Genomic DNA, 23221 nt, shown 5'->3' on the forward strand with positions numbered 1-23221 from the left:
TGGCCAAGAGCGCCTGTGGGTCTCGGCTGGATCCTGCCGGCTTCCTTAGGCAGAAGGCCTGGCACGGAGGCCCCAGGTCCCCCGGCTTCACGGCTGCGACACCCCCAGGAGGGGCCTGAGCCCCGGCAGGGCCCGGGGTGAGGGCCGGTCACCCGCAGGGCCCCACTAACACCTGCTACAACATGGATGACCCCTGAAAACCGTGCTGAGAGAAGCCAGACCCAAAAGGCCGCAGAGCGCACGATTCCCCTTGAACACGAAGTCCAGGGCAGGGACGTCCGCGGAGACTGAAAGCAGAGTGGTTTCCAAGGGCGGGAGGAGGGGGACCTGGGGGGTGGGGGCTGCCAATTGGTGCAGGTTTTCTTTCGGGGTGATGGAATGCTCTGGAATTTGAGAGATGATGGTCTACGAAAACATGGGGGCCTGGGTCGGAGGGCCCTCCTTGCCAGCGGGCGTGCAGCTCTGAGGGGCAAGGCGGGCTCCCCTGTACACCGTGTGCCCCAGACTCCACACGGCGAGCGCGGGTCCCTGGGACGCCCTGCCGCATGCACCAAGGCGCGGGGTCCGGCCTCCTGTGTGCACAGCTGACACGGCCACTGTGCTGGAGACCAGGCCCTCAGGGGAGTCTGTGCTCCAGGGACTCATGTTCTGTCTCGGCGGCCTTGCCCTCATGTGCTATACTCCACGTCACGCTGGCGTCTACTGGAGAGCTCAGGCTGCGGGCCAGGGAGAGGCCACGCCCGCGGGGCTGCACCGTGGGGACCCCGCCTGGGATGCGCAGGGGTCCCGGCCTCCTGAGCCCTGGTGGGGGCAGAGCCCACCGCCATCCCAAGGGGGTTAATCCAGATCCTGCCCCTCCCGGCCTCCCCACAGCTGGGGCGCTGGCTGAGGTGGGGGCTGGGGGGCCTGCAGGGCGGCGGAGGGCCAGCCACAGGGCTTGGGGCCAGCTCTGCGGCCCCGCGTAGGTAGGGAGGACGGCTGCCCTCCAGCCCTCCCGGGCGTCGGCTCCGTACCAGCCCTGCTGATGGGCTCCTCTGCTCACAGCGGCCACAGCTGCTCCCGACGCCTCGCCTGTGAGATGCCTTGTGCTCCCCTCTCCCCAGCGCTCACGGGGACCCGCGTCCGTCCAGACGGCGAGGCAGCCAGCCCTGCTCCCTGGCCTCTCGGCCACACGCCTCCCCCAGGACTGACCCTGCCCCGGGAGGCAACGGAGGCTCCGGTTTTACGTTTCACGGCGAGGGAACAGAACGGGAAACTGCGCGGGGATGGGCGTGACCCTGGACGTCACTGCGGTGCCAAGAACCGGGCCAGATGCGGAGGAGACGGCAGGAGACGGGGCTAGGAAGAAGGAATGCCATCCAGCTCGCACGACAAGGGTTTTTACTAAGTCACGCAAAAGGGGACGCCTAGCAGTGCTGTAAATACGCGTAATGACACTCTTTGTGTATCTTTTTATTAAGATCTGTATTTACATTTTGCAAACACAAACAGGCATCCAGTAAACACTTCCAGAACAAAGAGCGCTTTCGGACACTTAACCCTTCGCCGTGCCAGCAGGACACGCCAGCTCGCAGCACCAGGCTCGGAGAACGGGGGGCGCTGCCCTCACTGCCAGCTCCCGCGCGGCCCCCGCCACGGCCCGCCTGGGAAACGTGGGGACGTGGGGCACGGGCGGGGTGGGAACGTGCAGGACGCCCCAGGGAACAGAGACAGACGCACCCACGTCTGCCTCCCAAGGGCTTCTCCCAGAGGACGCGGGGCAGACAGGTGCGTCCACACAGGCACAGAGAAGGACTTCACCGCCACCGAGAAGCTCGGAGACAGACCACACCAGCTTCCCAGAATCTGGTCACACACCCTTTATGAGTGATCTCCAGCTCTTCAGGACGCACAGGACTATCCACAGAAACGCTGCATCCCAGCGCGGCTAACATGACAACAGACAATTCACCACCTCCCCGGGGCTGCTTCCCGCATGCCAAAGGGGACAAAGTGAAAGTCTTCGTCTCACGACAAAAACTCTGTACATGCAAATAAAAACTTAAAAAATAAAAAACAATCAAAGACTATCTACAAGGCTAGTTCTTCGTGGAGGCTGCAGGTTCTGGGGACTGAAGAAACTCGTACGGGTCGTGGGTCCCCTCTGGCTGCTCCCCAACACTGAGGCGAGAAGGGCTTCCTGCAATCACGGGAGAGAAGGCACGTGTCAACCCGGCGTCTGCCACACGCGTGCAGCTCAGGACCCTCCTTCAGGGGCGTCGCTGCTCCACGGAACAACTTTAACAGCTACAAATTCACGCGTGCTGCACACGAACGTCCGCGTGGCTGCAGTCAGCTGAGCCCAGGCCTCAGCCCCGAGCCGTGGCTCCCGGGGACGGGCCACCCGATGGCCCCAGAAAGGGGGCCCCGAGCCTCCACGCAGCAGGGTTGCTGCTTCTGTAGGAAGGAAGGCTCCTCGGCCGGGGGCCCTCTGACAACCCCAGCCTCCGGAGGAGCCCCAGTGTCACCCTGAGTCCACCAAGACCTTGGGGTCCTCATATCTGGGGCTGCCCCAAGGTCACCTGGAACCTCCTTCACGTGCCTTTATCACAAGGTTAACGGGACCAAAACGCTGGTCCTTAAGACAGTTTTAGCCAAACCTCTACAGGCGATCAGTCCCCTCCCCCTCCCCCAAACGCCAAGATCTGTTACGTTGAAAGAGTAACTCAGTATCTGTATCTGGGAACGAAAACAGCAGCACGAGGACTAATCTGCACACTCAAGGGGCCAGGAGACACCCATCTGCTCCCTGGCCGGGTGGGGCCCCCATACACCCACCCGCCCTCACTGGTTCAGCAGGGGACTCCCAGGCCAAGCGAGGTCCCGTGCTCTCCCCACACGAGGGTCCTGCAGGGACATACTTGTCCACACGCTGTTTCAGGACCACAAGTAGGAACAGCAGAAAGAAAGCAACGTTCCCAATCCCTCATTCTGGAAGGCTGGCAGGTCCACAGCTTGGGGCTCCTCCTGACACAGGACCTGCAGCACCTTCCGGCCAAGCCCCCAAATCCCTAGACTGAGTCCCACCCAAACCCTTCACCTCAGTGCAGCCGCCTGACCCGGGAATCCCAGGGGACAGGGTCCTGGGGGGGGCAGCGGGGCCCACGGAGCCCCGTGGGCCTGGACCCAACCCCGCACGTGCCCTGGCCTCCCAGGGTCTTCCCAGCCGCGACCCACGCCACTCCGCACGAGGCAGGCCTCACCCAGGTGGTGCTGGTCCCTGTCAGAGGCGTTGGACAGGGAGCTGAGATTGGAGGACGGCCGCGAGCCCCCGCGCTCTACCTGCGCCTCCTGCAGGTCCTGAAGGAGCTTCGTGGTCTCATCCAGGCTCAGGTGGCCGTCGTCGTGGTCCAGCTCCTTCTTCACTTTCCCTGCACACACGGGACGATGGGATGTGGGCCAGGCCGGCCAGCCCGTCCACCCGCAGCCACGCTCGCTCGTCACCACGCGCACCAAGGACGATAACCGCCTGGCCGAGCCTGCCCTGCGCCAGTAGGAGGGCGGCCTCTTGGGGGGTCAAGAGCCGCACACGTGCTGTGGACACCTGCGGCCCAAGCCCCCAGAAGGCGCGGCCCAACGGCGGGACCACGTTCGCCCTGCACTGACCTGGCTCTGTACCCTAAGACGGCCTAAGAAAAACCTGGACAGGGCCCGACGCTCCAAGCTGCCTAACGACCGTCGGAACGGCGCCCGGCACGTGCAAAGGCGCGGACTAAATCCAGCGCATCCGGCCAACCACGACCCGGCAGGCAGAGAAACAGGGACACGCAGCCCCACCGGGGTGCGGGGGGCGGGGAGCGTCGCACATGAGATGCGGGGCCAGCGATTAGCAACACGCACCACATGTGCAAAAGGCAAAGGACACGCGACCGGAGGCAAGAAGGGGGCGACGCAGGAAAAGTCGGTGGAGCTTCTGGGGGTGAAAAGAACGGCAGCTACCGCGAGCCCAGGAGACTGACAGGTCAGCAGCAGAAAGGGCGCCCAGTGCCCCCAGGACTCCGTCCGCCACGGCCCGAAACCAAGCAGAGAAAAGACCAAAGGCAAATGGGCAGAATCGGGCCCAGGAGAGTGCTGAAGAACTACAGCCAGAGTCCCCACATTCGATAAGAACCCCAAACCCCCAGGCCCAACGAGGAAACGTAACCCATGAAGGATAAACCTAAAGAAAAACAAACCAGGGCTGCTGTAACCAAACTACCAAAAACAGGTAATAAGGAGAAAACCTCAGACTCTGCGAGAGGAAAAGAACAGTTGGTCAGAAGGCCAGACCGGCCCTTGGCTGGGTCCCACCCGCCGAGTGACCGAGGAGGGGTCGATGTGCCAGACCGTCTGTGCCATGGTGTGCTTTGTCCTGGGCCCCTGCCTTCCTGCTAGGAGTCTGGGGCTGGGGCTGGGCCAAGCAGAGGCTGCCGGTCGTCACAGCTCCGGCCGGGGGCTCGCAGGGAGGGCGCGGGCAGCTGGCGCCGGGTCTCCTGCAACAACACCCCCCCGGGCCCCTCCCCTTTGGGGATCCTGGACTTTGTCTTTTCGCCGTAATGAGCCGTGAGTACGACCACCACCTGCCAAGCCCTGGGGTCCTAAGGAATCACCACATCTGGGGGTGGTCCTGGGGACCCCTGAACCGCTGGGACACCAGAAAACAGCCAGGTGGCAGGCTGGAACGCAATCCTATCCATAACTGCGTTGAACACCAAAGGTCTGAAGCGCTCCAACCGGAAGGCAGGGCCCGCCAGGCTGCGTGACGGAGTGAGGCCCGCCTGACACCCTTCACGACGGGGTGATGAGGTCCACTTCCAACAGCAGGCAGGGGCCCGGACGCAGCCCCCGACCGCAGGCCAGGCCATCCTTGCTGGGGCTCTTCTGGGGTTTCTGGGCGGTAAGCAGCACCTCCGGCCTCTGTCCACTTGAGGCCAGAAGCACCAGGTCCCAAGTGTGAGGCCAAAGAGGTCTCCAGAGGCTGCCACAGGTCCCCTGGGGGAACCGCCCTGGGCGAGACCGCCGAGGGGACGCACAGCACATCCAGCAGGTCTGAAGGGGGAGGGGAGGAGGCGCTCCACGAAAACCACGGGCCACGAGGGGCTGGGAGGGCCTCGTCAGCACACGAGAGCCGAGGGGAGCACACAGGCATCTTCCCCGATGGGGCCGGCCCAGCGGGCACACGTGGACGATGGTGGTGTGCACACCGCTGCACTAACCAGGGGCGGGACCCCAGCGGACGATTCCCAAGGATGGGGCCTGAGGTCAGACAGGAGAGCCGGGCGAGCCCCATTTGGAGTCACCTGGGGGGGTCCTGAGGATGGGGGTCTTTATCGTGCGGCCAATGGGCAGGGCCGAGCCACCCTCCCGGGGGGCAGGGTACACACAGCGCCCGGCACAACCTACCCAGACAGCCGAGCACGGAGATGTCCAGAGAGACGTCCGAATAGGACTTCATGGCCATGAAGTCCAGGGTGGAGCCACCATCCCCGAGAGGGTCCCCCACCTGCAGGAGACAAGCGACGTGAGACAGGAAAGGAGAGGCAGCTGACACGGACGTTAACGGCCTGCCAGCCACGGGGAGGCCAGGCCTGCCGCGTCGTGTCCACCCCGAGGAGCCCACGCCGCAGCCCAGGGGTGAGCTCCCAGTGGATGCCTGTACCTGGACCAGCAATGAAGGCTGCCGGTCTCTGGGGACCTACAGGCGCTGAGGGGACCTGAGAGAGACCCAAGACCTGAAGGGCCAGGCTACCTTCCAGGAACTTAACAGATAACGCGGCAGATTCCAGAGCAGCGCACTCTCCTTCCTTCTCTGGGCTGACCCGCGGAGGCCCTGCTACGGGCCAGAGTGGGTGGTCCCTGCCCAAGGCGGCCTGCAGCCCATCCCAGCTCCTCGCAGACTGTGCGAGGCTGGCACCCAACACCACACGTGTCTGTGTAGCCCAGACAGAGGCCCGAGCAGAACCCTGGCCGCCCCGTGCACCCGGGGGAGATGCCCTCGGCACCCTCTCCAATTCTGCCCATCCAAGGGCCCCCACCTGACAGGCACCTGACGCTCTGCCCTGGCTGGGCCCCCCGGTCACCAAGGCCAGGTGACCCCTGCAGTCCAGGCCCCCACACCCTGCCCAGAGGAGTGGCACCTCTGCCCACATGGCCATGTGCAAAGCTGGGGGCCACAAGTGCTCCAAGTCACTCCAGGGCAGGATGAGGAAACCACGGCCGGACCGCAGCGGACCGTTTCCTCAGAGAGTGCCTGCCCCGGCGCCGGCGAGGCCCCAGGACGCCCCAGCTGAGAGCACGTGCCCGCCGGCAAGCCCGCCTTCCGGGAGGACCGGAAGCCCCCTGCTCACCCTGCGGGCCGCCCCGCCAGCCTGTGGATCCCTCTGTCCGATTTGGAGGCGCGTGCTGCGCCCACACCCCCAGCCAGTCATCGCAGTCGGCTGGGGGACCACCACTTAGGATTCCTCATCAGCAACACAGCCAGTTTCTAAGTAAAATACCTCAACCATCCCACCTCAAAGGCCAAACGCAACTGTCCTCAGGGGAACCCGAACGATTAGGCTTCCACTACCTTGTCCACGAGACTCACCTGTCCTCCATCCGGGGGCTTCGTCGGAACGCTTCTCCTCTGCAAAGCAGGAGAGACGAGGGCCAGTGCTCCCCGACGGGCTCACCCAGGGCCACTCACCCAGCCGCCCGCGCGTGAGGCGGACGCGCCCACCCGCTGCGCCGAGCGGGCCCTTGTGGGGTCACGCTGCCCGGTGACTCACACGGCCCGCGGGTCGCAGCCAGAGCGAGGCCGCCCCTCGCCCCCTGGGGCCCGGCTCACGAGACCACCCTGGGGTGAGGTGGACACCAAGCAGAGCAGCCCAAGCTGCGTCTGCATCCCCAGGGGCAGAAAACCAAAGAGGAAAGTCAGACGTTGGAAAAACAGCCGATGGTTTAACCCAGAAGATGGTTTAACCCAGGAGGTAGAGAGATGCAGAGACCAGCTGGATCCCGACAGAGCAGGACGCCTGTGGTGCCGCCGCCCTTGCAGGGATGGGGCCACGGGCCAGGCACCCTTCTCTCTGGCCTGCTCAGCACCAGGGGAGGGCGTACACTTGACCACCCCTGTGACCACCACTCTGACCACAGCACAAACGCTGCACTGAGCTGTGTCCTGTGATCTGGCAGGAGCATTGTCTGAAACTACCCTAGTTCTGTGGACGAACCTAGAAACAGCTACTCAGCCTGCATGCTCTCCATCTGCGATCTTTGGCTCAAGATGATGTTTCTGGGATTCGCTTGTGTTAAAAGCTCCACAACTTTTAAGTAGAAAAATAAATACTGCCATTGTTTTAACGTCTATTTCCTCACATAAACTTCTGCTAACATATATATTTCATTATTGGATGCTATTTATGCTGTGGCACGCCTGAAATTATGCCATTCTGAACAGAGTTCACATTCAGAAAAGTGATCAAACTGTTCTTGTCTCCTTTGTCATAAATTGGCCATAAGTGGATGGGTTTATTTCTGGGCTCTCTATTCTGTTCCACTGATCTGTGTTTCTGTTTCTGTGCCAATACCACACTGTTTTGATTACTCTAGCTTTGTAGTACAGTCTAAAGTCTGGGAGTGTGATACCTCCAGCTATTCTGTCTCAAGATTGCTTTGGCTATTTGTGTTTCCATATCAATTTTAAAATTATTTGTTCCAGTTTTGTGAAAAATGCCACTGGTATTTTGATAGGGATTGCACTGAATCTGTGAATTGCCTTGGATAGCATGGCCGTTTTAACAATATTACTTCTTCCAACGCAAGAAAAGACAGTCTGTTCAACAAGTGGTGCTGGGACAACTGGACAGCTACATGTAAAAGAATGAAATTAGAACACTACCTAACACCATATACAAAAACAAACTCAAAATGGATTAAAGACCTAAGTGTAAGACCAGAAACCATAAAACTCCTAGAAAAAAACACAGGCAGAACATTTTGATATAAATCGTAGCAATATTTTTGTTTTTGAATCTGTCTCCTAAAGCAAAGGAAATAAAAACAAAAATAAACAAACAGGACCTAATTAAACTTAAAAGCTTTTGCACAGGAAAGGAAACAATAAACAAAACAAAAAGACAACCTACTGAATGGGAGAAAATATTTGCAAATAATATGACTAATAGAGGTTAATATCCCAAATACATAAATAGCTCATACAACTCAACATCAGAAAAACAACCCACCCAATTAAAAAATGGACAGAAGAACTAAACACACATTTCTGCAAAGAAGACATACAGATGGCCAACAGGCACATGAAAAGATGCTCAACATTGCTAATCATCAGGGAAATGCAAATCAAAACCAAAATGAGTTATAACCTCACACCTGTCAGAGTGGCTGTCATCAAATAACAAATGCTGGAGAGGGCGTGGAGAAAAGGGAACCCTCCTACACTGTTGGTGGGAATGTACATTGGTGCAGCCACTATGGAAAAACAGTATGGAGATTTCTTCAAAAAACTAAAAACAGAACTACCATGTGATCCAGCAATTCCACTTCTGGGTATATATCCAAAATATATACTAATTCGAAAAGATACATGCACTCCAATGTTCATAGAAGATTATTTACGTTTGCCAAGACACGGAAGCAACCTAAGTGTCCATCAACAGATGAATGGATAAAAAAGATGTGGTGTTTATGGGTGCGTGCGTGTGTGTGTGTGTATATATATACACACACACACACTCACACACCCACACACATATACATACAATGAAATACTATTTAGCCATAAAAAAGAATGAAATTTTGCAATTGGCAATAACATGGATGAACTTGGAGTGTTTTATGCTACGTGAAATAACTCAGACAAAGAAATACAAACACTGTGTGTTATCACTTATATTTGTGATCTAAAACACACAACAAACCAGTGAATACAACAAAAAAGAAGCAGACTCACAGATACAGAGAACAAACTAGTGGTAACCAGTGGGGAGAGGGAAGGGGGAGGGGCAAGACAGGGGAGTAAGAGGCACAAACAAGCTACAAGGATGTATTGTGCAACACGGGGAAGAGAGCCAATATTTTGTAATAACTAGAAATGGAATTTAAACTTTAAAAATTGTGAATCACTGTATTGTATACCTAAAACTCACATAACACTGCACATCAACTATACTTCAATAAAAAAATGATAAAGAAAAGCACAATCTAGACTTCACACACAAAAAAGAAAAAAAGATATTTGAAGAAATAAAGGCTGAAAATATTCCAAATTTGATGAAAACTATAAACCGGTAAGCCCAAGAAGCTCAACAAATGTTAAGCAGAATAAATACAAGGAAAAGCACACGAAGAAACAACAAAAGTAAATGGATGAAAGTCAGTTATAAAGACCAAAATTTTAAAGTATCTAGAGGAGCAGGCAGCACTTTTTCTCCAAATGGCTGGAGAGCAAATATCTGGGGCTTTGCAGTCACGCACGGTCTGTAGCACGTTTTTTTTTCTTTAAACCTTCAAAAACTGTAAAAAACACTATTAGCTTATGGGCCAAAATTTGCCAATCCTTGATCTTGACCAAAAAAGACACATTACAAATGGAAAACAAAGATAAAAATGACTGCAGACACTTCCTCAGAAACAAGGCGAGTAAGACATTGTTTTAAGTAGAGGCTAAAACGTCACCCTATAATTCCACACCGGGAACATAACTTTCAAAAATGAAGGAAAACGAAGACACTTTTCAGATAAAGAAAAAGCTGAGTAAATTCGCAGCCAGCAAATCTGTCCTTTAAGAAACTTCAAAGGAAAGTTTTCAGGATGAAGAAAAGTGACAGCAGATGAAAGAAATGTAGGTCTAGAGAGCAATGAAGAATACGTGCTAGACAGAGAGGATCTCTATAAGTTTCTCTGAAAGACAATTGGCTAAAGTAAAAACAAAGAATAAATAATAACCAGAGAGGGAGGAACAGCCACCGACCACTTAAAGACAGCACATCCCCTAGCGCCCAGTCCGGCGGGCACAGGAGTGGCCCAGCGCGCCCACCTGCCTCAGCTGGAAGAGCAGCCGCGAGTGGTCCCCGCCCGTGATCTGGTCCAGGAGGTCATCCACCAGCTTCTTGCTGTAGCTCCCGGCATCCTTCACGAACTCCTGCAGGCTGGGAGGGGCCGCAAGAGAACAGGCTGGAACCCACCCTCCGCGCCCACTCCCCATCCTGGCTGCACGCCCCTCAGACATCCCCCCACAGGACAGGCTCTCCCTGAGTGCTACAGCCCTCCAGGTGGGGCGGCTTGGGGAGTGGACAACAGTCTTCATCAGAGTGGCCCATGACCCAGAAAAGTTAAAGAGCAAAGTGAAGAACACGTATCCGCATACCGACATACCTCACGCTAACTTTCATACAAGAAGCACGCTCCTATCTGCTTGTTTTGGATTTAGCAGCACAGGGAGATCGAGGAGAATGTGCAGCGGAGGGCTCCACACTGGGGGGCGGGGGGCGCAGGTACGGGAGCAAGACTCCCCACGTGCACCTGGAGTGTCATTTTGATTTCCTGACCACGTGAATGCTTGAAAACCCAAAATAAGACTAAATAGCAAATTTGGAAAGGAGCCCGGGAACGGAACCCAGAGCCCAAGCAGCAGAGCCAGGCCGAGTCCCAGAAGGGGCCCCGGACTGCAAAGGCCCTCACGTGGGGCGGGGAGGGCTGCGGGCCTGGAGGGTCTCCACCAGGAGCCTTGGGGTGGGGAGCAGGGCCGAGCAGCGGCTCTCCCGGGGGCCTGGGAGTGCCCAGGGGAAGGGGCGCTGGCACCTCGAAGGGCGCGGCCTGCGCCCTGGGCTGTTCAGGAGGCCCGGGATCCGCAGGCCTTCCAGGAGCAGGCGCCGGGGGCAAGCTCGTGCTGGCCGCACTTGCTGCCTGAACCAAGGGGAGCGGCGCCCCCAGAGCTGCGAGCCGAGGAGCGGGCCACCACTCGGGACACGAGCCTCCCACCTGCAGCTTCCTCCTCGCTTCTTTACCTTCACTTCTTTTTTCGCACAAAAATCAGGGTGAGGTATTCATTTACTGTATTAGGGGCGAACTGATTTCTTGTTGTGTGCTCTTCAAAGATATTCCATATTCTCTTTGGAATAAAACAAAGATCTAGCATGGGAAGACTCTATTTCTCAGAGACTAGCAAAGTCGTTACTGTCCCCATAGAAAAATCACTAAAATTCTATCTAAAAGAATGATCCACTTCTACTTCATCTCAGAAAACAAAAAATACGAAAACAGCCCCATAAAAATGCAGTGCTCTATCACTAATTTTCACATCACATCTTAATCGCAGCTGGGGCTGAACCGCGTTCCCAAAACTCTCACGTTGAGGCCCTGAGCCCCCATGCCTCAGAGCGTGACTGTATTCTGAGACGGGGCCTTTAAAGGTGATGAAGTTAAAACCAGGTCTTTGGGGGGCCTAACCTTGGTGTCCCCAGAGGAAGGGAGCTGCGGACACAGACGCGCAGAGCGAAGCCGGGCGAGGGTGCGGGGGACGGCGGTCTGCACGCCGGCGAGCGAGGCCGCGGGAGGCGTGCCCTGCCCGCACCTGCACCTCGGATTCCCGCCTCCAGGACTGGAGACCCTGAGCGCGTGTGGCGCGAGCCGCTTTGTTTGGCGGCTGGAGCCCTCACGCAGCCACGAGACCCTCTTCAGGACAGCCGTGACCCCGGCTCTCCCTGACGGCGCACGGCCGCCCCACACACGGGCTCCCGTGGCTCCGGCCTGGACCGTCATCACCCCCAAACCCCGACCGACCGAGTGACCCGAGCTTGAGGGCCGCCTGCGGTGGCCGCGGAGCTTTCCTGGACGCTGCCGGGGACGGCGCTCGGCCCCCACCCCAGCCCTGCCCGCAAGCGCGCCGCGCCGCCGCCCACCTCAGCGCGCACTGCACCCCCGTCTCGTCTCCGTAGGCCGAGTACAGCAGCTCCACCTCGTCGCACTTCAAGTCGCCGAACACTGAGTTGCTGTGCGTGGACAGCGCGGGGCTGGCGCCGGACAGGAAGGTGACTGGGGGGGCGGGGCGGCGTCAGGGCTGCGGGCTCACGCGGGCCACGCCCCGCGCAGCCGCCGCGCCCCGCCCACGCCGCGCCCTCCGGGGAAGGGGAGGTCCCGGCGGAGCCGCGCAAACCGGAGCGCCCAGCGTGAGCCCCACGCGTCCTCCCGCCCTTCGCGCAGGGCCCCCGCTGCAGGCAGTCTCGCGACCCCTCCAACGGATGAAGCGTGACGGCTTGTTGGAGGAAACGTACACCGCACCCGCAGGGCGGCCGCCAAGTGCAGGCCCCGCCCCCCCCAGCGGCAGAGGCGGCCCCTGCGCCGCCCCCGCTCCCGCCCGGTGGGCTCCCGATTCCCACCGCTTCACGCGACCCGACTTGGGAGATTAGAGTCAGAACCAGGACCGGATGCGGCGCCCACACGGTGAGCCGGGGCCGCGGGGGCACTCACCTCTGCTCCTTCTCTCCTCCCTGAAGCCCAGCGCGGTGAAGCCGGGCAGCAGCTTGCTGGACAGCGCGCTCAGGTCCACCGGGTGGGTCTCCTCCTCTGCAAGGGGACCAGGGCCGTGAGCAGCTGACCCCGGAGCCCCCAGCCCCAGGCAGTGATGGGCGCACGCAGGAGGGCGGGCCCGGGGGCTCCCTGTGCCCATCTACAGCCCATCTACCCAGCCGGCTGCCTTTCATCTCAGCTGCACCGTAATCTCACCTTAGTGCCCCCGCAGCTCTCACGACGACAGGCCAGCTGTCTGCCCACCACAGGGCAACATAACCTTCCCAAACCCACGCTACTGAGAGACCTCGGGCCATGTGCCACAAGAGCAAGAGAGCAGCCTGAGGGCAATTCCTACACTGAATTCGCCCTTCAAGTTGCTCACGTGACCTGAGCAGGACCTTCAAATCCCCAATCTGAACCTTAATCTCATGTTCTCTAAGTGTTGACCAGCTCGCCTGTTCTCTTCTAACGAGAACGTATGATTCACTCCAACTGAAGGTCAAAGGCAGTGGTCAACGCTTGTCCTCCTCAAACATCAGAGGACACTGAGTGACCCTGCTCATCTTGGCAGTGGCGGGGAAGCACGTAGGGGCATGCTGGGCCGTGAGAGCCGTCCCACATCCACACAGGTGAGAACAAGGGGAGTATTTCACCTGCTGTGTGTGTGTGACAAGCCTTTGAAACACTTTTCCAGAAGATGGAAAAGTGTAAAAGTACTTTAAAGACCACAGCCGTGACCATGCAGGTTGGATGGACCCTCCTTTTAAGGAAGCTCATGCCTCCTTCGAAACCTTCCCTGATGTAACTGACGAACAGGCCGTGTGGGGCAGACGCCTGCCTCGTTCTCGCTTCAAGGGCGGGCAGAGCCCAGTGCCCCAGTTCCAACAAAGGAGCCTCAGCTGGGCTGCGAGGCAAACCCAGCCCCCAGGGCTCTGCGGCAGCCTTGGGGAGCGCGACCCAAAGCGCTTGGGGCTTGGGGGCCCTTGGCCCGAAAGGTCTGACCAGCATCTCCGTCCTCGCTGGATGGCCGCCCGCGGTCCACAGACCACATTTGCATCCCGCTGCGTGGAAAACCGGACACGCCTTTATCTACCCTTCCCCACAGCGTCGTGACCAGGGCGAAGGGGCATGTCTGGCAGGCTGTGAGGTGCAAGGTCACTGGACGGGACAGAGGTGAGGAGAGCGCATGTGAGCCACCCACCGTCTGCGTCCGGCTCGGCCGTGTTGACCACGCTGTACAGCAGGCTCCCGTCCCCGTTCTTCTTCAGGTAGCCCATCTGCAAGGAAGCACGCCTGAGTGCCCACTCTCTGCGCGGCCCCGGCTCCCTGGCCCAGGGCTCCACCGAGGCACCCACAGAAGCAGGCCTCCGAGGATGGCCTGAACCCTCAAAGGCCACGAAGTTACTCATTTCCCTGTGAACAAATGGCCACGTGCACACGTGTGCGATCGAGGAACTTCGGGGACGGGCTCCTCGGGACCCCTTCCAAACAGGAGCTTTGAAGACAGAGAATGAAACCTAGAAACAGCCTTTTCCAGCAGTCAGAGGCCCGAGCAAAGCGAGCTGGAGCGGGACCTGGTCAAGGAGACCAGAGATCCACCTCTGACGCCCGTGAGAACTCATCTCCGTTTGAAAACCAGCCTGCGCCTAAGAGCAGCCCCCCTGCACAGGCTGTCGGGAGGGCCCAGGAAGGGGAGGCTGCCATGTGGGTCGGTGTGTGCGAGGGGCCCAGCGTCCGAGCAGGGTGAGTAGGGCATGGGTAGAGGGGGATGGAGAGGGGATGTAAGTTGGGTTTCTCACTGTGGAACTACGAAACTGTAAGGAGGAAAAGCAAAGCAGACCCACTGATGTTGGACGGAATTGAAGGTCTCAGTGTGAAAACACGGTGTTCAGTGAACGTAAACACAGCCGTCAGTACAGGCTGTACGGACGGATGGGGCCTTCCTAGCTTTGTCCACCAGGGCCCAGGTCTAGGTCTGGGATGCCGCTCTCCGCTAGGGAACCAGGGCTCCTTGGAGAAATGCTGACTCCAGGGCTGAAAGGCCACAGGAGTGCAGACAAGCGAGCTCAACAGAAAGAACTATCACGTGAGCCACACGGGCAACTTCAAACTTTCTAGAAGGCACATTGGAAATAAAAAGAAACAGGTGACGTAAAATGTAACATATTTCATATAACCCGACACATCCAAATCGTTACCACTTCAAACTTCTTTATGTAAAATGTAAATTCCAACGCATGTTTCACAGACTTAGTACAAAAAAAAAAAGTAAAACTGTAATAAGTCTTTACACAGACTGCACGTTGAAATAAAATTTTAGACATTATCAGGTCAAACTAAACACTAGGGTTAATTTCACCTGTGTCCTTGCTAACACGACTACTAGGAAGTTTAAAGCCGCACACGTGTGTGACTCACCCTGTTTCTATCGGATGCACGGATGTAGGATGCCTTGTGTGTTAGAGAGAAGGTGCTCAGAGGAGCGCAGGGCCCCCTCGTGAGGACCAGCAGCCCTCTGCACAGGCTCACACCTGGGTCACACCCACGAGGGACTGCAGGGGCACACAGACACGTGAGCACACAGGGGAAAGGATTCACCTACAGCGGAGAGTCCCGGCCGGCTCGGCCTCGGTCCGGGACAGAGGGTAGCGCCCCTGCTGGCGGGCGGCCCGCACACAACCACACCCGTCCTGTCCTTGAGGTGCCCTTGGAGTCCCTCCCCGCCCTCCGGGAGGCCGGCCAGCAGGCTACCCTGGCCAGTGGGGAGGAGGAGCCGACCCCTCCGGTGACAGCAGCGCCGCACGCTCGTAATGCCCGGCTGACCTCTCGCCCGTGACGGCCGTGCCGCTGTCCCGGCAGAAACACAGCCAGCCCGTCGGGGGAGCTACCTTGCCACCAGGCAGCAGCCGGCTGATCCTGTCCCGGGCCTCGTCGGCCGCATGCTCCACCAAGGCCAGGACGTGCTCCTCCGCGGTGCTGTCGGTCAGGCTGCAGGCGTTGCCTTCCGGCTCGAACATGCAGCTACGAGGCAGGAACAGGCAGGAGTCAACGGGCCGCACGTGGCACGCTCACCCTCATCCCCACGGTCCGTCCCTCACGCCACGCTGGGCGCAGCACAGGGCTGGCTGGCGGGGCGGCGCAGAGCACGCTGCAACTCCCTGCCTCTACTTGCGACGCTTCCGCTAAGACGCGAAGGTACCAGCCAAGCAGACGCTCCGCGTTTCCTGCATCTCGGCTGCACGTTTTGGTCACTTGAAGAGCGACAGAAGCCTCACGGGTTAGTGCCACTCAAGGCGTCAGTAGAAAAAATGACAATCCCACGCGGGGCTGGGGCGCTGGCAGTAAGCCTGGGCTGGAGGGCGGCCCCCCAGGACCCAGGGCGCCTAAGACCGCAGAGGCGGAGGGAGAGCGGACTGCCAGCGCCCGAGGGAGACGCCCCCCGCCCCCTCCCGGCGGAAGGCTCTAGAAGCAGAGGCGCCGGGCCCCTGCAAGGAACTGTGGGGATGGGGTGAGCCCTCCTGGGGCTCTTGAGCCTATGGAAGGCCCTCGCTCAGGCCCAGGCTCAGAGCTACCGGCGCGGGGAGCCCGCCCTCACGCAGCCGTCGGCCCAAAGCAGCACACCCGCGCCGAGCCTGCGACGGGCAAGCCCAGGTCGCCAATGCGCGTCCTACGCAGGAGGGCATGTCTTTGGGAGTGAAGGGTCAACAAATATTCACACAGAGCACGGGTGTGGGAATAGCAGTGACCGGTCAGCAGTGGACACTGCAGAGCCAAACAGCTGGCCCTGGCGAGCCACGCCTGGGACAGAGCGTGCGTGTGTCCGGCCGGCCGGCGGGGGTCCATCAGGGCGACAGCAACTCTTTGCCAGGACAAGCCACTGTGCACTGGCATGCGGAGTGTGTGGGTCACAGAGCAGAGAGCTGCGCCCCTCACAACTGACCCCGGGGCTCAGGGTCTTCTGACACACCCAGCATCCACCGGGGCCACCTCATTCCCAAGGTGGGCAGGGAAGAAGGGTCGCCTCCCTCTGAACACAGGGTCCAGGGCTGTCCCAGCTGCCTTGAAAGCCCGGGGGCTACAACATGGCCCTCGGCTTCCAAAGAGCAAACTCTCCGGCCAGCAACGCAGGCAGCCTGTCCACAGCAGCTGTGCAGACCCGCGAGGCCCAGCTTGTCCCCCGCTCCCCACAGAGCCATGGCCCCCAAGGCGGGCGGTCCTTTACCTGATGACTTCTCTACTCGGCCTTTTGGATTTCTTGGCAGTTTCTACTTGTACGGGCACAACCTCAGGGACAGGCTCCTCGACGGCTGTATCTTCGTTGCCCAAAAGAGCTGCCTGCTGAGAAAAATCCATGTCCTGCATAAACGACATGCTGCGCTTCAAAGCTAACAGCCGCTCCTAGAATCAGAAAGGACAGAGCAGCAGGGACTTTACCTCTCCCTCCGGCCAAGGCACCATGACGATGGGATGGGATGGGTGGCCACAGCCTCACCTGGCCTAACAGCTAACCTGCCACGGGGTGCGGCACCAAAGGGCGTGCCAACTGGCCGGGAGTGGTCAGAGCCGGCGGGGATGCACCTCACCTATGGCCTGGTCAGGCCCAAGGCACTGGTCCTAGATGCGTGACGCATGCAGCCTGGCTCACGGGAGAGGTCGGGGAAGCCACCTGGGACGGCCGGGATGGCTGTTTGGCTTCAGAGAGGCAACCACGTAAAACAAGCCCGCAACGCAGGCTGCGACCCAGTGAGACCAAGAGATCCGGAACTCTGCACCAACCCTACGCGAGACCCTGCAGCTGGGGCAGGAGCAGAGAGAAGAGAGCGCCTGCAGGAGAGGGGCGTGGGGAGGGCGGCTGGCTGGGGGGCTAGAGCAGAGGGCCCACGCCGTGGCCAGGGGCGGATGGATGGAAGCATGTCAGTCACTGTGAGCTGCCGTTTAGGCACGAGGACCGTGGAGGAGGAGGACGCTCACAGCCGTGGCTCCGCGCTCGCTGTTAGAGGGTCCCTTACTTTGCTCATCATCTTAAAGCCCGCGTGGAGGATCTTCTTAGCTAACTTGTAGTACACGGTGTCTGGTCTGTTGTATGTCATTGCATTATCACACATCAGTTTGAAATCTGCCTGAAAAGAAAATGAATTCATCAAGTTTGAAACACCAGATAACAACAAAGAGTTGAGATTTCTATCAGAAGAGGCCAGAAGTGGCTGAAACAGAGTGGAAGACAATTTGGCTCTTTAATTCAAAGAGTAATCGTTGTGAATTTATATGAACTTTGACAGGTTATTTTCCACTACGGATTACTATAAGATATTGAGTATATAGTTCCCTACTCTATATAGTAAGTCCTTGTTGCCTATCTGTTTTATATATAATAGTCTGTAACTGTTAGTCCCAAAGTCCTAATTTATGCTCCCCCCATGCCTTTCCCCTTTGGTAACTGTAAGTTTGTTTTCCATGCCTATGAGTCTGTTTCTGTCTTGTATATAGATTCAGTTACATTTTTTACATTCCACAAGTGATGTCGTATAACATTTGTCTTTGTCTGACAATACTTCATTTAGTATGATCATCTCTAGGTTTATCCATGTTGCTGCAAATGGTAATATTTCATTCTTTTTTATGGCTGAGGATACTTTTTAAAAACTGAGAGATTTTCATAATTGTTCATTGGTCTTTACTTGTATGAAAAATATTCCAGTGAGAAGCTTGCCAAAGTGTGTAACTGCTTTCTGAACGTAATACACACATTTCACAGGAGTAAAATGCTGGTTCCCTCTGCTTCCTTCCTGACCCACCCTATTCCCTCTCTTTGGAAGGAACTCAGACGTTAATAGGAAAAAAACCCAACAACTGGTTCTTTCAAGCAAAAGCAGAGGGATGAACTGAGAGGTGGGCATGTCCTCTATCTCTGGGATTTTTCCAAAGGATTTAAAATTCTGTCTACAGACAGTTACTCTAGTACCATTAGAAAACCACTTTCCCCTAAAATAAAGAAGAGCCTTAGTGAAAAACTTACAATAAAAGTAAATGCTTTGAAATATCAGCATTTTACCATCTAGCCAAATTCTTTAGGGTACACCTGTCACAGGTGAGTCAGACCTCAGGATGGACAACTGCTAACGTAGCGTGTGCCACCCGGAGTCCTTACCAAGTCACGTGCCAGTGTCCCCAGGGCTGGGACTGAGGCCGTAAAGTCCCTCTGTCACAGATCCCAACTGTGACAGGTTCAGAACACTCTCTGGAGGACACGTCTTGGCTTTGTCACTGGGTGAGTGACCAAATTAGGGGCCTGCAGGTAGACAGGTCGACTCTAGGACATGGATTATTATTAACCACCTGCCCACAGGAGTAGTGCCTGACCTTCCTATGAAAACTTTCCTTTTCTCCCACCCTCCCTTTAGTCTATTGTGCTGTTTCTGCAGGTCAGCAAACCCTTTCAGTAAGGTCTCCAGTAAATAAAAACAGAAAAGCCAAGCTTTTCCAAAGTTAACAGAACCTAAGAAAGAAACCTAATGCCTTTTTCTAAGTGACAGTATCGTCAATGTTGTCAGGCATTCGTTTTGATCTTCCCCCGAATCTGAAAGCCAATAAGCCATTTTTCCCTTTCACAGCCAGTGCTGAGAAACAGGGAGTTAGGGACAGAGCACTCAGAAGACATAAAGATTTATTATCCTAAAAAATTTAAATTCCCCGTTATTAAGATAAGGAAAATTATGTTTCTAAAAATACCCATTCTGGAGCCAGGCCAAAAGGAACACATCCTCGCTTGACCCAACATGTCCGTTTATGCCAAAACAGTAACTTAAAAAAGAAACACGTCTACTAGAACGCAACATACAGGCCAGCTTCTAGACCAAAATACTGAGAAAAGTACAACCAACCCCTATGTTGGCGAAACGTCAACCCCACACAGAAACACCCACGAAAACTTGGAACTGGAAAGAACCTAAGATGTACGAAGTGTCCACTGGACGTGGAGACACATGGAGCCTCCTAACAATGACTTCAGGAGCTGAAATGAATTTACCTTAAATTCCGTGACTGACTTGTATTCATTAGCTACAATTTTGTCTTTCATTGTGCCAAAATCCATCGGGTGTTTTATTATCATTGAGTATCCAGGAGCAATTGCATCGGTGACAGGAAAAGCAAAAAATCCGTGAGGATCTTTTCTGAAAACACAAACATCTTTATTTAAACTGGAAAAACCCTAAAATCTAAATTTCTGAACAAAACCCCTCACAGTAAAAAATTTGATACAATTAACCAAATTTTAAGATTGTTTCTTAAAAATAACAAATAAAATTTATGCTCTTTAAAATTGTGGTATTTTGGATACACTGAAAATTCCAAAACTACCGTCCCGGCTCCTGCCATGACTCTACGTCAGGGCGTCTGACAACCGGTGCAGACTCAGAGGAGGTGAAGGAGGTGTTCTGGAGCCCTCCCAGCTCCACACCCACATGGCAGCACCCCACCGCCCCGACCGAGCGTTACCCAGTGAAGGTGAAGTGCCTGCTTCACAGGGGACGGGGTGAGGCAAGAACGCCAGAGAGGGAAGGCACCTCGGATGTCCCCTAGCACAAGCTCTTTAGAAAAGCTCTTTACCTCTGGAGCTGGCGGAGGAAATGCTCTAGTAGTTGCTGAATAGGCGTGCTCTCATTTTCAGCTGACGATTTAAACAGTAAAAAAATAAAATTGAACAAAAGGATTTTGGTATCACTTCACCGGAAAGAAAACTCCAATTTCGTAGTACTTATTTATCTATTTCTTGTTCTACAATGTTTTGGGTTCAAATGAGAACTGGATATAAAGATAAGCAGACCCCGCAAAGCTCAGCAGGGTGAAAAAGGGCACCCTCAGCATCGGTCCCCTAAACCCCTCAGACTGCCAACACCCCTCTAAAACAGTGACGTGGAGACATCACTCATCACCCTGTCTCCAGCCCCCATCACTCCTGGGCCTGGGACATTCCACACAAGGTATGAAGCAGCAGAAGGCTCTGGACATAGAAGCTGACCCTGGAGGCACCGATATCGTTGTACTTGATATCGTTTACGGGTCTAAACTTCTGGGCACGCCTCTGTTTATCTGTAAAATGGGAATAAAAATGAGGGTTCCTGTGAGGACTCCAATTGTTAACTACGTCTCTGGGCCCATGGTGTGAAAAACACGGTTTTCAGGGAATGTGAACGCAGATGTCGGTACAGGCTTCCTTCCACAAGAGTATGTATTAAGTGGTCCTCCCTAGCTTTGTCCCCCAAGGCCCACACCCAGCGCCCAGATCTGGCATTTTGAATGCTGTTCTCCACCAAGCAACCAGGGCTCCTTGGGGAAATGGCTCACTCCCGGGCTGAAGGGCAACACAAGTGCAGACCAGTGGGTCCCAAGAGTGACGCTCTCGAGAGTGATCAGGACAGGTCCAAGAGAGCATCGTCTGATCATGAGCTTTTCAGGTCTGCCGGGGCAGGTGCTAAACGTATGCCCTCAGACAGCTTGTTACGCAGATTAAGCTAGCAATTACTAGTAACTGGAGTAACTTCAGGCACGTTCATCTGAGGAACTGATGCTCTGTGCCTGACCTTCTCTGCTCCACAACAGGCCCAAGGGCCCTGAGTCCTACCTGTTCCCTACAGCAATGACTCCCGCAGGAGAGGGTGTTGCCAGGAAACAGCAACCCCACGACTGCAATACAGTACCTCCCCCCCCCAACCCCGGCAAATCAAAGGTGGTCAGACCCCAAGCCAAGAAAGAAACACCTGCAGGACAAACCTGCCTCCCATTCAGTACCTCCCGACAACCTGACAGCCTCTGAGGGAAGTGACCGCACACAAATCAGAGGGTCCCGAGCACTCCAGAAGCCTTCCTCTGCTGGAGCCAGCAGAGCTCCCAAGGGAGCTGATGTCCTGCATAACTGATGCCAGCACTAGCCTCCTCCCGTCTATGATGAGCTTCTCATTAGCTCATGGGCTTTAAAAAAAAGAAGGCCAGGAGCAGCGGTGGGCCAAGCCCTGCTCTACAAGTTCAAAGAGGACGGCAAGAACCTCAGGTCCGTCCAGCTACTCTGTGTGAGGTCCTGGAAGAGAAAATGCTGTTCCTTCCTTCCTATGCTTCTCCCAAGAGTTGAAGGGCGGATGGCAAGCACTAGCTCCCAGCGACAAGCTCCAAAGCTCCAGGACGTCTGTGAAAACGCCGCCACTTGCCTGGCTGTGTCCGGCACGCTCGGACAGGCCGGTCGGGGGGCGGCTCCACCTCCACCTTCTTCCCGGGATCAAAGTCGTCCGCCTCTCCCTCTGTGTCACAGTGTTCCTTTTCCCGTTTCCGCTTCTTCTCTTCCTGTGAGCAGGGTCAAGGCAGCGAGAGCAACGAAGCAGCTGTTAACAGATCTCGTGTTTCTAAGGGAAAGCTACGAGAGAAAAGCCCTCTTCCAGAGCCTCTTCTTACTCCAGACCACCACCCTTCAAAGACCCGCCCCCCAGGGGCCAGGCAAGAAACAATGCACAAAGAGCCAAAACCGAAGCAACTGACCTCTGCAGGGTGCACCCTACTAGAAACAGAACACCCCCTTCCTGAGGCCAGGAAGCCCTTACTCCACCTGCCCCCCAGGGGTTTCGGCCGCCCTCGCTCACCTTTCGCTTCCTCCTTTCTTCATCGTCAAGGTGCTTCTCCTTCTCCGACTTTTTCTTTTTCTTCTTCTTCTTCTCCTTGTGCCTCTCTCGCTCGTGGTCTGACCTGTCATCGTAGTAACTGGAGTCGTGGCCGGACCCCGAGAGCTCTGTCACTTCACTTCCTCCAACCTTGAGCACCAGCTTCAAGGGCTTCTCCAAAGGCTTGTCTGCATAGTCTGTGGACACGCAGGCGGCCTTCACCGTGTGTGCTCAGGGCGCTCACTGCTGCCCTGTGGGCAGCATGGCGGGCCCAGGGGGGGTGTCACGGGGAGGACACAGAGGCCCAGGAAGGTGGGGGGATCAGCTGAGCTCAGGGGGACAGCAGGGGAATGCCAAAACCATCAGCGAAAGATGCTGCTGGGTGCAAAGACAGGTGGGGTGCTCCTTCCGCCCCGCCCACAGTCATTCTCAGGGGGGCTGCAGGGAGATCTCTGGGTCACTGTCAGGGGGGAGGAGCCAGACCACGCCTGGGGCCCAGGCGCCCAATCCCCTACCCCAGGTCCTGGCCCGTGGTCACCCCCTTCCTGTCCTGAAGCAGCCCCCGTGCGGCGTCCCTGACACCGGGACCAGGGCTGCCGGACCAGGGCACAGGCGGGAAAGGCGCGAGAAGACCTCGGGAAACACGGACGAAGAACCACAGAGATGCTCAGCGCTTCTCTCCAGGACGCGGCCAGAGCTAGACGGACGCGTGAGAGGCGCGGCCCCGAGACCCCCGCCGGCGCGCCCCGGACCCCCGCTCTCGTCCCCGGGATCCCCGCCGCCTCGAACGCCCGGCCCGCCCTCCCGGCGTCACAGAGCGCGTCCGCCGCCTCACCCTCGTACGACGAGCGCCACTCGGCCTTATGCTTCTTGTGCTTCTTGCCCATGGCGACGGCGCCGAGGGCAGCAGCGAGCCCTGCCGGACCGTGGCCGCCGCCCCCCAGCCCCGGCTCTCCGCCCGCCTCGCCGCGGAGCTGGTAGGATCGCGCCGGAAGCGGGCGCCGCGGCCGGAAGTGACCCGCCCGCCGGCGCCGGCGCTTCCGGGT

The 23221-nt window shown here is 56.9% G+C and overlaps 1 protein-coding gene across 4 annotated transcripts; it reads right to left on the bottom strand.

The window, feature by feature from the left end:
• Nucleotides 1–1431: 1431 nt before the first annotated feature.
• On the bottom strand, nucleotides 1432–23174 carry BRD9 (bromodomain containing 9). Of its 4 annotated transcripts, none has more exons than XM_059916055.1 (16): nucleotides 23011–23174; nucleotides 22158–22372; nucleotides 21732–21864; nucleotides 20137–20197; nucleotides 19556–19700; nucleotides 17538–17648; nucleotides 16751–16926; nucleotides 15417–15549; nucleotides 13730–13805; nucleotides 12487–12582; nucleotides 11919–12051; nucleotides 10055–10166; nucleotides 6605–6643; nucleotides 5422–5521; nucleotides 3243–3410; nucleotides 1432–2179 (listed from the first exon to the last, which is right to left on the bottom strand). In XM_059916055.1, exons 1-16 carry the CDS (start codon nucleotides 23060–23062, stop codon nucleotides 2079–2081), a joined length of 1851 nt encoding a protein of 616 aa, XP_059772038.1. In that variant the 5' UTR covers nucleotides 23063–23174; the 3' UTR covers nucleotides 1432–2078. The 4 variants fall into 4 exon arrangements, with proteins under 4 accessions (XP_059772038.1, XP_059772037.1, XP_059772035.1 ...); XM_059916054.1 differs by having other exon boundaries at nucleotides 16751–16863; nucleotides 23011–23149; XM_059916052.1 differs by having other exon boundaries at nucleotides 16751–16866; nucleotides 23011–23149.
• Nucleotides 23175–23221: the final 47 nt, after the last annotated feature.

The sequence above is a fragment of the Balaenoptera ricei genome, chromosome 3 (assembly GCF_028023285.1).
Source record: "Balaenoptera ricei isolate mBalRic1 chromosome 3, mBalRic1.hap2, whole genome shotgun sequence".
Classification (NCBI taxonomy): domain Eukaryota; kingdom Metazoa; phylum Chordata; class Mammalia; order Artiodactyla; family Balaenopteridae; genus Balaenoptera; species Balaenoptera ricei.

Excerpts from the sequence above, each read along its gene's own strand:
- BRD9 (XM_059916055.1), bottom strand. The coding sequence starts at position 23,062 with ATGGGCAAGAAGCACAAGAAGCATAAGGCCGAGTGGCGCTCGTCGTAC. Across the intron at positions 12,052-12,486 it reads GGAGGAGAGAAGGAGCAGAG|TCACCTTCCTGTCCGGCGCC; the intron begins GTGAGTGCCCCC and ends CCGCCCCCCCAG. Across the intron at positions 10,167-11,918 it reads GGGGTGCAGTGCGCGCTGAG|CCTGCAGGAGTTCGTGAAGG; the intron begins GTGGGCGGCGGC and ends GGCCCCTCCCAG.